The 15635-nt window shown below is 39.5% G+C and overlaps 1 protein-coding gene across 1 annotated transcript in view; it reads right to left on the bottom strand.

Moving 5' to 3' along the window:
- The window catches only part of RIOK1 (RIO kinase 1), a 100307-nt gene that overhangs the window by 21167 nt on the left and 63505 nt on the right, over positions 1-15635 (bottom strand). The window contains exons 14-16 of the mRNA XM_053714716.1: positions 6900-7019; positions 4432-4485; positions 626-769 (exon numbers count right to left, since the gene is read on the bottom strand). Coding sequence (XP_053570691.1) covers positions 626-769; positions 4432-4485; positions 6900-7019 — 318 coding nt within the window. The remainder of the gene's footprint in view (positions 1-625; positions 770-4431; positions 4486-6899; positions 7020-15635) is intronic.

Below are 15635 nucleotides of genomic sequence, written 5' to 3'. Positions count from 1 at the left end.
AGTTTTCCAAAAAATAGCAATTTTTTCTACATTAAATAATTTAAAAACAACTTGACCAATCTAATTCATATTTGGCAGTTTTGTAGTCAATTGTAATCTCTACAAAACTTTCAATCACATTTGTTTTTCAAAGTTATGCAACAACTTTGAAAACTAAAATTTAAACAGAAACGTTGCTCAAAATTAAAGGGAAATGAAACCCAAAAATGTTCTTTCATGATTCAAAAAGAGCATAAAAAAATTAATTTACTTATGTTATCAAATTTGCTTCATTTTCCGAGCAGCAGTGCACAACTGGAAGTGATCTGACCACATTGGATGAGCCAATGACAAGAGGCATACATGTGCAGCCACCAATCAGCAGCTAGCTCCCAGTAGTGCATTGCTACACCTGAGCCTACCCAGGTGTAATTTCCAACAAAGGATAGAAAAAGAACAAATCAGATTAGATAATAGAAATACATTGGGAAGTTGTATGATCTATTTGAATAATTAAAGTTTAATTTTGACTTTACTGTCTCTTTAAACTATCTATCTATATATCTATCTATCTATCTAAAGCAATGTAGAAAGGATAACTGTATTAATACTAGAGAATGCTTTGAAGCAATAAAAGGACAGTAACCTTTTTATCCGTTTCTGTCTGAGGAACTGCATCTTTGGAATGAATTTCTTCTTCAGAGTCTGAAGCTGAACCTTCAGTGGTGTCGTCATCTGAGTGTGATTCTGTCTGCTGTTCCTGAGCAGTATTCTGAAGTATAGCTGGCACCTGTGTACATGACAGTGTTAATCAGACAAGCTCCTCTTACTGAACGCTTTAGACTTGTACAAATATAAGAACCAGAATTCATTTCAGAAGACCTGCCCTTATTAACATACCTGTGCTATAAAGAACAAAATAGTTCAGTGAGTGTCTAAGGATTTTATCTTTCTGAAAACTATATTTAAAAAGGGACCAGAGAGAGAATGTGACTGGCACATGGCTGTCACATGACAGGAAACAGGGAAATAACAGGTAACTTTGAAAAATCTACTGCTTAATGAAATTATTGCATTATCTTTTTAAAATGCAATTCTACTGTATTTAATGATCCTTTATGTGGCTTGGAAAAACAGGAGAAATAATTCAGAAGCTGTAAGATAGGAGACACTGGTCAAATATAATGACTGGGAAGTGTTGAAAGAGCAAATCGGCAAATGGAAGGGAGCACTGATTTTAAAACAGTCAACTTTTTTAAGTTACATACAAAGTTAACAAAAAGCGAAATGAACATGTACAGCCTCATACATTCCTAAAATATCTTTTAAAAACAATAAAAAACGGTGTTTTTACATCAACTATAGGCACAAGGAAAGCAAATGCAATGTGGGAGAGATATTTACACAAATGAGGTACAGTAGATATTGGGCTAGATTTCAAGTGGAGCCCATTTTCAGGCGTGCGATAAATAACCATCCATTACAAGTGGCTGGTTATTGCTACCACAAGCTTGTGGTAGCAACTAGCGATTATAAAATTAACCAGAAATCAGATCTCTGGTTAATTTTATAAATGTGCCCCAAAAATACAGTGGTGCGCATTTTATTAAAAAATTAAAATTGTAGCATTTTTATTTTTTTAATAAATAAAACTGCACCAGGCAGTTTTTGGAGGCTAAAGATGGCAGGTGTGGGGTGTTAGAATAAAAACAGCACTGAAAAGTGCCTTTACATTGCGGTCTATGAGAACTGTGTGTTCCCAGTAAATATATATGTATATGCTTATATAATATATATATATGTGTTAATATGTGTATATAAAGTACAGAAAGGAAGGAGCACCAGCTGGGAGTATTAAAACATATGAACTTTATTTCAAAACTAATAAAAGCCTGGATGCACAGCCTATCAAACATGTGAGTGTACAAGGAGGTCAGCAAGCTACAGCTGACGCGTTTCGACAGATGCCATATCTGAAGCTGCTAGCAATGTAAAATAAGACAGCTTATTTAAAACCACAAGCCTCCTCCTATTGGACAATCATTTTTTTAAATTAACACCATATGCACTTTCAATACATAGCGCATTAAAGTGACAGTGCATAGATTCACACAGAAAGTATGTAACACAACACAAATCAATTAAAATATTTAACATCTTATGCTTGCGAAATATGCATAACGTTTCCTACTAATGTAAAGTCAAATGCCAAAACTACCTATATGCGGTTAATAGAATTAGCATTAGGAAGAAAGCACTAAAATCCAAACAGCGGTTTATATCAAAGCTCATAAAGATTAAAGGGTTATGCTTGCTATGTCTACTCCGGGTTCTTGCCATATGTATAATATGGTCTATATCTTGTTCCCGGGGACAGTGTTACCCTGAATGTATGCCTACAACTACCTATGCTTATAAAGGGGTATAAATAGGCTTCCTACTGTTCGGAAAAAAACAGCGATAAATTGTGAGCCCCTGGGAATGAAACATTAAATGTGAGGGCTATAATGTTTCATTCCCAGGGGGCTCACAATTTATCGCTGTTTTTGTGTTGACACTTCAACGAGCTATTTACCAAAGGCATGCTGGCATTAAAACAAGCATTTTGCTCTCTGAACAGTATGAAGCCTATTTATACCCCTTACATTAGTAGGAAACTGTATGCATATTTCGCAAGCATAAGATGTTAAATATTTTAATTGATTTGTGTTGTGTTACATACTTTCTGTGTGGATCTATGCACTGTCGCTTTAATGCGCTATGTATGGAAAGGGCATATGGTGTTAATTTAAAAAATTGATTGTCCAATAGGAGGAGGCTTGTGGTTTTAAATAAGCTGTCTTATTTAGCTGGCTGACCTCCTTGTACACTCACATGTTTGATAGCCTGTGCATCCAGGCTTTTATTTGTTTGGGAATAAAGTTCATATGTTTTAATACTCCCAGGCTGGTGCTCCTTCCTTTCTGTGCTTTATTACCACTGACCTACCACAGTGTAGCACAGCCGGTGGGAGTTTACAATCTACTACAAGCTCTTAGGACTGTTGGAGCTGATCGGCTTTGGGACCTATCAGAACTGCCCTGAGACCCATACACCCCCCGGTGTCACAGAGGAGCGTTCCAGAAGAGGGGAGGAACCGCCAAACATCCGGGTCTATCCTAGAGGGACACGCCGAACACACCCACCCGCACACTGTTTACAGAGTCTGCAGGAGAGAAGCGGAAATACACGGTGCTAAGGAAGGGCATTTGGAGCCTTGGGAATCCCTAAGCGTTGGAGTCCGAGTGAGCCATGACCGCTCCGTATCCTGCCTGCATGAACCAGCATCGATCCTGTGAGCCAGGAACGGTAAGTTTTTATTACAAGCTTTACCTGCTCATAGTGACCGTTCCGTGGCTGTCGCATTTTACACTAGGATCTAACAGTGGTCCTGTATTGCACATATCACGCAATCTTGTTATTGGGAGAGACTTCTTTGTTGTGCCACTTTGTTAATAAGTGTATATACATAAACACATAAATATTATATGTTTAAATCATATACACATATATTTACAATTTTCTGCCATTGCTGCTGCACGACTTACCCCCTTTGCTGCGCGAGTTCTCATGCCGTGTCTCACGGCATGAGAACAAGGCTCCCATTGGAGCCTATGGAAGTGCATTCTCGTGAGCACAATGCTTTCCAGCAATGCGAACGTGAGCCTGCGTTCGCATTGCTCTCAACTTGAAATACCAGCGCACATTAGCATGCACGGGTATTACTCAGTGGAGTGCAAATATCGCTTTCATGAAAGCAATATTTATTGCTCCACTTGTAATCTGGCCCATAGCATTTTCAGAAAGGAGATGTGTTCCTGTGGGTAAGAGAGAAAAAAGTATTTTCATGCCTATTCAAAAAGAAAAATAACAAATAAATATAAACCATAATTCACACGTATGGATGTGTATTGTACACTCATAGAAAGCTCTGCATATGTGTGAATACCATGCAAAAGTTTGTAGTTGGTCATTTATGAAGAGATGTAAGGGAAAACAATATGTAAAAATGCTCCCTTTCATGCTGCAGCTATATGAAATTGTTGTTGCTGGGCCGTCTGATGAAGCATCATTTTCATAAAACACACACACTATATATATTTTCTATGGGCACCGTTATATTGACGCTATTTGTGTAATTGCTTCAGCAAGCACAGAGTGCAGGCAGGTGAGGACATTTATAGACAAAGGTTTTTCAGCTCAGTTCTCAGGCCTCCCTAGCAGGCAATATTTTTAGACTATCTGAACTAAAGCACGGGTTTACTTTGGGTGACCCAAAATAAAATTTTGCATCAAGGCCCTCTGGTGAGTAGGTCCGCTACTGCATTGTTCTCAAACAATAAGTTATAACAATGGAATATAAGATATCTGAAGGATAAAATTTGAAAAGAAAAACTAGAAATGAAATCTTACCATCTCAACGCCTGACAAATCCTTTTTAAGTCCAGTCACAGTCTGATACAGGATCTAAAATCAAACACAATCATTACAGATAGCTAAATGTGCTTCATCCATAGTCATTTGAACACATGGGTCACATTTTTTAAGGAGAGCAGGTGCATATGGTTCAACTCAATAACTTGGCTGGTTTGGCTTGTGACTAATGACACCTATTTGTGGCTTAGAAAGCTACATGTTTTACTAGAACTGACTCCATTCATACACAAAGGAACTGTATTTTTGGGCTGCTCTCTTTTGCCAATTCCCGTTAGTGAAAATAGTAAAAAGAAATTGTTCCTAAAAGATTCAGCCCATGTGTGGTTGCCAGAGTCTCCTTAGAGATTACTTCTATTTCTTCTAACAGAGTTTGACTATGTTATCTTGTGAAAGGACCAGAGGTATAAAATCCACAATATATTGCGGTTCTGGCTGAGACAGGAGTCTGTTCAAGGGTCAGGAGACAAGTTATACACAGACAATTGTCCCCACATAAAGCTGTTTCTCCTAATTAAGCTAGGATTATGTCGTCATCCAGACAATGGAAGATACTGGTTTCTTTTTGTCTTTCTATCTTCTGATCTATCAAAAATGTTGTTAGGGTGAAAGGGACTGCAATAAAATTCTATGATGCATATTAAAGCAACTGAATAGGTATAGGTAAACATTGTTTAAAGTGATAAAAAGGTAAAATTAAAATGTGCATGAGTGCATTTCAATTTTAAATAGAAGCTTTTTTGCAATAAACTTCCATTAGGAAAAATGATTCTAGTAAAATTTAATACTGTTTTTCAGCTGCATACGCACATATGCTGTGAGGGCCCATGCACCAGTATTCAAGGTCAGAGAGCTGATGGTGGCGTCTATTGTGCTTGTGAAGACTCTCTGAGAAGGTTTAGTATTTGAAAACTTTTGCAAGAAACATTTTTGCTAATTGAAGTAAAGTTATATTGCAAAATTGTTTCCATTTAAAATTAAAATTCACCCATGTAAATTTCAATTTTGATCTTTCTATCCCTTTAAATTTAAATTTTTAACAGGAAATACAAGTTTCACCTGGCTCCTAAGATCTCCGGTATCTCTACCGGTGGATATTGACACAAAACCAAAGTCTGACAAAAAAAATGTAGGTTTATCTAGCACACTATTATTTTGTGTGTTTGTGTGTGTGTGGGGGGGGGGGTTTAATAAAAATTAAATACATTTTAAAATGTCCTCTTTAGATAAAGCAAAAGCTTGAGTACAATTGAGTACACTATCAAATAATTCTATATGGCCTCACTTTCAAAAAGGTGTTCAGTTTCTGCAAGTCCAAAACAGATTGGCTGGTGTCTGATGCGTTGAACAAGAGCCTCGAGACTTTACTTTCTTTTGGGCATCTTAGGAGTAAAGGCGGTAAGCATATGTCTTTTACAAGCCATACTCAATTACAAATGGAGCACCTCATACAAAATGAAATACTTTAAGTGACATATTTTGCCCCCCTTGTGTACAGATTTTTAGTAAATAGTCGCAATTTTGGGGCCTCTACACCATCCATACAATATTTTTTTAAGCACATTGCTGTTGAGCCTCTCTTTTTAAAGCAAAACCTGCATCTGAGATTGGAGACATGCTATTTTCAAAAACACATTTCACACCAACTTGTATTCATTTTGGGGGGTTATCAAGAAATAATTTTTTTCCTCAACGCATTTAAAGGGACAGTATACACTCATTTTCATATAACTGCATGTAATAGACACTACTATAAAGAATAAGATGCACAGATACTGATATAAAAATCCAGTATAAAATGGTTTAAAACGTACTTAGAAGCTTTCAGTTTAGCTCTGTTGAAAAGGCAGTTGGAAATCCCACTGCAAGTGGGAAATAAGACACTCCCCCCTCCCCCTTCTTTTGCATATGAAAAGACCCTTTACACAAACAGGAGCAAGCTGGAGAAGGTAGCTGACGGTATTCAAATAAAACTTTGGGGCTTGGTTAGGAGTCTGAAAATCAGAGCAATGTTCTTTAAAAATAAGCAAAATTATACATTTAAAAAAAACAAAAAAACTTTATGGGCTTTATAAATAGATCATCTACAAAACATTTATGCAAAGAAAAAAATGAGTGTATAATGGCCCTTTAATTGTCATTGTCCTGGATATTTATCTTTATGTCTCTCATAAAGATTAAGTGCATATCAGTGGGACCTCACATCATTCTGTAGAAGGCCTGCAAGATTATTTAAGTGGGTAGTAGAGGAGAATGATGTATGAGTAAACCCTTAACCACCAACAAAGCATGGAAAAAGTGCACTATACACTATTCTTTGGTTGTAAGTCTGTGATAAGATTGTTTAAATGATACATAGATCAGGAACGACAAACAAGGAATTGTACACAATCACTATTATATATGAATACAGACATGTTAGTAGCCACAACGCATAGTTAACTCACATTATCATGCTGTATATTATGAGACATGTCTTCTTCTTTCAAATTTTGCATCACATCAACATCTCTTTCATAATTGGTAACATCTGTTAGAGTTCTAGGAATATATGCTTTCTTAAACACCTAAAATAATACAAACAGAAACAATAAATTTGCAAGATTATTATTATTATACTTTATTTATAAAGCGCCAACAAATTCTGCAGCGCTGTCCATGGGTACAAAAGATAAAAGTACAACGATGAAACAATATTTTTAAGAGACAGGACAACATTTAACAAAAAATACAGGAGGAATTAATGGCCTTAGACATCATTTGTTATGCTTTTATTTATGTAATGGAAAACACAAAATTATCCTCCCCTTAAAGGACTAGATTATGAATGGTTCACTAACAGTTATGCGTGAGCGAAAAGGGAATTATCGCAGGTGTTTGCACATGATTGCTTGAGTGCAATTTAAGTTAATGTGCATCGAGTTTGTGCAACCCTAGAGCTCTGGTTAACTGTTTTGCAAAACAAAAATACATTACAAAGTGCAGTTGTACTCATAATAAGCATAAATAAAAAGAGAGAAGTATTTAACCTGGGAACGAACAATAGCATAATAGCTTGTCCTATGGCTAGTTACCACCCAAGAAGCAGCCTCTTTTTGCTCAACATCAGCCTTTCACAGAGAAGAACTTTCCTGTAGTATATCAGTCTGACCCTGACTAAACAGTGCAGTCCAGTTCTGAAATACCAGGCAATCCCCTCTCTGAACGAGAGAAACAGCAAAACCCCAGACGTACGTTTCGGGCTAGTGTGGGCCTTGTCAGTGAGGTGCAGCCATATCCCTCTAGACACATAAATGGGTCCATGCCTGGTTTTCCGTATCACCCTTAGGGAGACACTCATGGTCAGAATTTTTCATAAATATAAAGAGAAAGGTGCTCAACCTGGAAACGAACAATAGAATAATAGCTTGTTCTATCTCTAGTTAACACCCTAGGAGCAGCATCTGTTTGCTCAACATGTCATTCATAATAAAAACTATTTAAAAAAAAAATTGCACAAAAACGTTATAAGGGCTCAAAGATATGAGGTCTCAGGAAAAAAAGCAGGAAAGGGGCTTTAACATAGAGATACATGCATACACATGTCTTAATATGTTATATATATATATATATATATATATATATATATATGTGTGTTTATATATATATATATATAATGTGTGTGTGTGTGTGTGTGTGTGTAGATATGTATTTATATGTGTACACATGTAATTACAGACAGATATACACATAAATACTTATGTACACACATAAGACATATATATCAGGGTATTGGAGTCTTTTGCAGTTAAAACATGAAAATCATATTTATGCAATATTCAAATTTAATAAAGTGTTATAGTGTGTATTTACTGTAAATATTTTACGTTCCGAAATATTCTGCACATAGCAGAATATGTTCTATGTATTTATAAATAGATATTCCTATACGTGTGTGTGTGTGTGTGTGTATATATATAAATATATATATATATACACACACACATATATACACCTATATATAATCATGTATTATATATTTGTGCAAAATACCATCAGATAAATATAGAAGTATGTATTTATGAATAAATAGAACATATTCTGTTCTCTTTGTGAAGAATATTGGAATGTGAAACATTCATATTTTTATGTCGGGTTAGTCCATTTGATAATATGCAATCGGGTTTGCGCGTGAGTAGGGTGTTTTTCCCCCACTTTTGCTCCATTGACTTCCATAGGGAATATGTTATTGTGCACGCAATATTCTAAGTTCGGCTTTTTACGCATGTCGGGTAAGCGCAAGCAAAAACTTTTTACTTTCAACTTGTACTAAAAGCTCTATTCAATGCGCACAAAAAGCTTACTTCTAGCTGAGTTAAAGGGACAGTCTAGTCCAAAATAAACTTTCATGATTCAGCTAGAGAATGTAATATTAAACAATTTTCCAATTTACTTTTAATCACCAATTTTGCTTTTTTATCTTGGTATTCTTGGTTGAAAGATAAACCTAGGAAGTTCATATGCTAATTTCTAAGCCCTTAAAGACCGCCTCTTCTCTCAGGGCATTTTGACAGTTTTTCACCACTAGAGGGTGTTAGTTCAAGTGTGTCATATAGATAACACTGTGCTCACGCACGTGGAGTTCAGGTGAGCCAGCTCTGATTGGCTAAAATGGATGGCTGTCAAAAAAACTGACAAAGTAATCAAAGAGGTAAAAAACATAATTTATGTAAGAACTTACCTGATAAATTCATTTCTTTCATATTAGCAAGAGTCCATGAGCTAGTGACGTATGGGATATACATTCCTACCAGGAGGGGCAAAGTTTCCCAAACCTTAAAATGCCTATAAATACACCCCTCACCACACCCACAATTCAGTTTAACGAATAGCCAAGAAGTGGGGTGATAAGAAAAAAGTGCGAAAGCATATAAAATAAGGAATTGGAATAATTGTGCTTTATATAAAAAAATCATAACCACCACAAAAAAAGGGCGGGCCTCATGGACTCTTGCTAATATGAAAGAAATGAATTTATCAGGTAAGTTCTTACATAAATTATGTTTTCTTTCATGTAATTAGCAAGAGTCCATGAGCTAGTGACGTATGGGATAATGACTACCCAAGATGTGGATCTTTCCACACAAGAGTCACTAGAGAGGGAGGGATAAAATAAAGACAGCCAATTCCTGCTGAAAATAATCCACACCCAAAATAAAGTTTAATGAAAAAACATAAGCAGAAGATTCAAACTGAAAACGCTGCCTGAAGTACTTTTCTACCAAAAACTGCTTCAGAAGAAGAAAATACAACAAAATGGTAGAATTTGGTAAAAGTATGCAAAGAGGGACTTCCGGTGGGTGGGCTTCCTGGAAGGCAGCAGACTAGCAGAGCTCCGCACAGACTTTGCTTAAAAGTGCCTAAAAGAGCTTATAAAACGGCTTGGAATACTTTATTTTGCCTTCACACTGCTTCTCACCAGTCTTGTTGCCGACTGGGAGCCCACTGAAAAATCCTTGGCAGACATTGCTGCCCGGAGTAGAGGGGACTCTCAACGGAGTATCCTTCTGCCCTTTTCAGGCGAGCCACACACCGCTCCACCACCGAAGCCGGCTACCAGTGCCATCGAACCCTTGGGACACAGTTTGCAGCAGCGGGACACTAAACCGTGTCGGAAACGGCACTGAAGGACTACCGCAACGGTCATCCCCCAGCTGAGAAAGACTCCTTTCACACATGTGAGCCGCCATCTTGGCACCTCGTGGCCCGCTCCTCCTCGGAACTACAGAGGTGCTGAATGCTCGGCACAACACTGGGACTCAGACAGGCACCGGGATTGACCCTCGGAATAGCCCACACCACTCAGCAACTTACCCGGTCCGAATTGGTGAGGAGCTACAGACACCGGGGAACCTCTGATACAGAGGCCGCCATTGGGCGCGAATCTACAGCTCCACAGGCTGGCGGGAGCCAGAACCCACGCTGGGTAAAGTACGACATTGCATGCACATCACAGCCCACATTTTTGCTCCTGGGGACTCTTGCATACCGCTGCTTTGTATAGGGGACTGGGGAAAACGGCCTTATAGCCGCAAACACTGGGCCTAACATTGCATGGGAGAGGCTGGAACCAAAATAACGGCTACCTGCTGCCAGTGTATACATAATTTTCCCCAAAGGCAGCCAATAAAATCAGAAAACTGGGACTTTGCAAGGATCTGCATATAGAAACTAACTCTGGGGTATATTACTCAGCCCATTCGATCATCCACCTACACCCCTGGCAGGGATACTGTGCAATCTCCACAAGACATACTTACAGCATCTCTGATAGCAGATGTTAACCCTGTTAGCACATGAATGGGCCTTAGAGCTGGCGATACTGGATACTCAGCATACCATCAGGGGCATTATTAGAGAACCTTGACCCCGGCAAGATCTTCACATAAGTTAGAACCACTAACTTACAGCAAACTGTAAGACTGTATTGTCACACCTAACCAAATACAGAAATCTCTCACTCCTAAAAGAGCACATGAAGGACGCTATGCTGACAGTCTTGAGTTACCCCCCTTGTACTCTGCTGGGGGCTGAGTGGTAGAATCTATGGAACTCTCACTGTATTGTATTACTGTATTGTATATTTGTACTAACCCATTTTCTCCCACTAACATTTGGTTTCCCTCAGTGATAGGGATAGAGATATTGCTAGTACTGGTTAAGTCATTCATATACGCTGTACCATACTTTGGTTGAAAAGGATCTTTCTATTTTACTGTTAGAATAATATCCATATATGCTAGCCATTTTCTCACTTGTAAAGGTATATGGAGAAATATTTAACGAATACCACCATGGCAAGTCGCAGCAAAACTAGCTCTGGCAGAAATAAACTTGGAGCTGACTCCTCCAACGCGGGAGCTAGCACTGATAGCTGCTTAGATAATGTTTCACTTGACGCACACCCCATTGTTAAACAGATATCTTTACTATTTATGCCTAAAATTGATAATTTGCAGAGGGGGGTCGATACCCTCTCAGATGATGTTAAACAGTTCTCCACACGTGTAGCAGAAGCTGAGAATAGAATCTCTGATTTGGAAGATTCTAATGTATCTAACTCAAATAAAATTGAAGCCTTAGAAAGACAAGCCGTCACATTGCAATTAAAACTAGATGACCTAGAAAATAGGTCGAGACGCAATAATGTGCGCCTCTTAGGTCTCCCCGAATCAGTAAAACCAGCAGATATCATCCACTTTGTTGAAAATACACTCCCCACATTACTGAAGATACCTACACAAGACCTTGAGGGCGGGGTGGAACGTGCTCATAGGGTAGGCCCGGAAAGGACTGGCCTAGACAACTTGCCCCAACCCCGGCCAATTATGATCAAGTTTCTACATTTCCAGACCAAAACAGCATTACTAAGAGCTTACAGAAAAATGGACAATGTGATGTATGAAAATACACGCTTGCTCCTGTTTCAAGATTTCTCGGCGGATCTTATGAAACGCCGGAGGGAATTTTCACCAATCTGCTCACAACTTCATAGGGAGGGTAGACAAGCCTTCTTACTGTACCCAGCTAGGCTTAAAATTATGACCCCCAGAGGCCCAAAATTTTTTGACAATCCAACTGCGGCTCAAAATTTCTTAGAGGGTGGGGGGGCCCCCCCCCCACACAGCCCACGCCAGAATCATCTAAGAGGGGAAGAGGGTTGAAACTGCAGTAAATAGGAATTCACCTTAGGTTTTCAATCAAGTAGTCTGTTCTGATGGCTACTGAAATAACTAACAATGGGTCCGCAGCTGCACGCGGACTTAGAACTTTGAAGTTCAGTTTAAGTTCAGGTTTGAGTTTTATAATGATATATGTTAACATAGGTTACTTTCTGGGTCCAGGGCACTTAGAACATGTAAGCAAAGGAGTAGGATCAGTTGTGTGGGAAAAGGGGAGGGGGGTAAACTCTTGTAATCCATCGCTCCTAAATTCCACCCCAAGCACAGGTTATGTTAGAAAGTACAATGTTGATGAGAGATTTAATATGCTCGCTTGATTATTGGAATGTAACAACCCTTCTGTTAAATGTTTCATGGTTTTTGAACACATATGTATATATGCAGTATTCTCAGATCATAACTCATTCAGACATAGTCAGAATGATGGAACCTATTACATCCTGTATGAAAGTTATTGCTATCCTTCCACTACTTTTCCACATGCTTGTTGAACAGTCCACGACTCATTTCAGGGTAATAACTCTTTTATGTTTTTTCAGGGTAAAGCTACTGTTATTTAGTGATACTAATAGAGGCCTGGCGGTGGTTCATAGTGGTGGAAGACTGAACCGGGAGTCTGATCACTACGGTGAGGAATTTAAATTGGTTTTCTTTTTTTTTTTTTTTTTTTTTTTCTCTCTTCTTCTTCTCCCCTTCTCTTCTCCCCACCCTCGCACTTGGGACACTATTCACATACATCTATACAGATACAAAAACAAGATACAGGATCCACTTAAGTATTAAAATTTAACGTCTATTCTTGGAATATTGGGGGTATCCACTCCCCAATAAAAAGAAAAACAATACTCACGCTACTTAGGAAAAAGAAAGCAGAGATCGCATTTCTTCAAGAGACGCATCTTTTAGATGCGGAACATGAGAAGTTGAGATCTGACTGGGTAGGGAGGGTTGAATACGCCTCATTTAACTCTGCCAGTAGGGGGGTTGCAATACTTCTAGGCAAAAGACTTGAACATGAAGTTAAAGAAGTGCTTAAAGACCCAGAAGGCAGATATATCATTGTACAAATATGTGCTGCAGAACAAACATATACACTTTGTAACATTTATGCCCCGAACATAAAAGATAGGGGGTTCTGGAATAATATTGTAACAATCCTTTCCCCCTACCTGGGTACACATATTATACTAGGGGGTGATTTTAACCTCACCCCTAATCCTCACTGTGACAGGTTAAGAGGGACACATAGCGGAGAGCCCAGAAAGGTGGCTAAAATCTCAGAAAAATTTGAAAAAGACACTTTTGCTCTACTGGAGAGCTCCCTGGGTGTGGTGGACATATGGAGGCAACTGAACCCTGATGGGAAAGATTATACCTGTGCGTCACGTACCTCACCCTCTATGTCCCGCATAGATATGTTTTTGATCTCAGACTCTCTCATTACACGTACCATAGACACCAAAATAGGGGACGTGGCGGTTTCAGACCATGCACCGATTGCACTTTTCATAGACAAGAACCCGTCGGTTTGCAATAGACGAACTCTCAAATTCCCAAAATATTTGCTCTATTCTCAGGACTTTCAGAGCTACCTAACTCACTGTTGGGATGACTACCGGGTAAATAATGCACAGCATATGAACACCCCAGAATTATTCTGGGCAACTGCGAAAGTTGTCTTGTCGGGCAACATTGTTGCTTACCTGGCACGTAGGAAAAAGCAATTCACCGAGAAACTAGGGGAGCTGAGAGACCGTCTAGCGGAGAATTACCGTACTTACTGTGCGACTCCCTCTGGCCTAAATTACCGGAGTTATATTGACACTAAAAAGGAATATGATGCCTTACTGGCCAATCAAGCCTCACAAGCCCTTCTGCGAACCAGGGGCAAATATTATAGATTCGGGGATAAGTCAGGGAAACTTATGGCGGCGTTAGTGAATATGAGCACATCCTCCAAACATATCACAGCCCTGAAAAGACAGGGAAAACTAGTGAAGGATGCTGATGCAATAGCTGAAGCATTCGCGTCTTATTATACCACTCTTTATACAAGTGAAGGTGCCTCAGACGCCGAACTACAAGATAAATTCTGGGACAATATCAGCCTCCCACAGATCTCAGACTCTCAATTGGAGAAACTAAATGCCCCCATAGGGGAAGAAGAGATCCAGAGAACGATCATGTCCATGGCCCTGGGCAAAGCCTCAGGCCCGGATGGATTGCCGATAGAGTTCTATCGGCTTTTAAAAGATCAGGTCTCTACGACGCTGGCGAGTCTATATACCACCTACTTCGAAGGGGAAAAGACACCGGTGCCAGAATTCTCAGCGGCATATATCACTCTCATACCCAAGCCAGGAAAGGACAGTGTTTTGCCGGAGTCCTACCGACCTATCTCTTTACTGAACTCCGACTACAAGATACTAACTAAACTTCTGGCTGAGAGACTTAAATTTATATTACCTGATATCATTCACATGGATCAAACAGGATTCATGTATGCAAGATCGTCAGTGGTCAATGTCCGCAGGGTTCTACAAGTTATCCAACACTTTTGGCCCAAAAGGAAGGGCGATGTAGTGAGAGATGAAGAGGAGGCCTTCCTGCTGTCACTTGACGCAGAGAAGGCCTTCGATAGAGTGGAGTGGGACCACCTCCTCTACACCTTGGCTAAGGCTCGCTTCTCCGGCCCATTTCTGACTTTTATCAAAAACTTGTACCATGCCCCCCTGGCTAACATACTAGTTAACAATATATTCTCGGAGAACATTTATCTACATAGAGGCACCCGACAGGGCTGCCCCTTATCACCCCTCCTCTTTAACATCGCCCTGGAACCGCTGGCTATCAAGTTAAGACAGATTTTTCCTGGCATAGACTTGGCAGGGCATCCACAACATCTGGCGCTATATGCGGACGACATGCTCTTGTTTGTACAGAACCCCCGCACTTATATACCGCATATACTAGAAACCCTCACCGACTTTGGCCGATTTTCAGGCTATAAAGTCAATATGCACAAATCCGAGATCCTGTGGCTTCTCGGAAAAACCAACTCAAATGGGGAATTTCCGTTCTCGGTGGCTAAACATGACATCACTTACCTTTGCATTAAGATTTCTGCCAACCCAAATAAGCTATACTCTAATAATTTGACACCCATCTGCGCAAAACTACAGGCGCAGATGGATAGCTGGAGATCTCTTCCTCTGTCACTCTCAGGCAGGATCAATCTTCTTAAAATGGTGATACTTCCCCGCCTTCTATATCCGCTTCTTATGCTTCCCCTACTATTAAGCAAGGCTGATGTCAAAATGCTAAATGCGGCGGCGACCCGCTTCATTTGGAAGGGGGGTAAACCACGGATCTCGAGGGAAAAACTGAGCATGGGTTTTCTTAATGGAGGCCTGGCATTGCCAGACTTCAGGCTGTACAATTGGGCAGCTCTGATTCGCCTGG

Source organism: Bombina bombina, chromosome 5, assembly GCF_027579735.1.
Source record: "Bombina bombina isolate aBomBom1 chromosome 5, aBomBom1.pri, whole genome shotgun sequence".
NCBI classification, from domain to species: domain Eukaryota; kingdom Metazoa; phylum Chordata; class Amphibia; order Anura; family Bombinatoridae; genus Bombina; species Bombina bombina.
The sequence above is the reverse complement of the archived record's forward strand: the minus strand, read 5'-3'. Positions and strand labels throughout refer to the sequence as shown.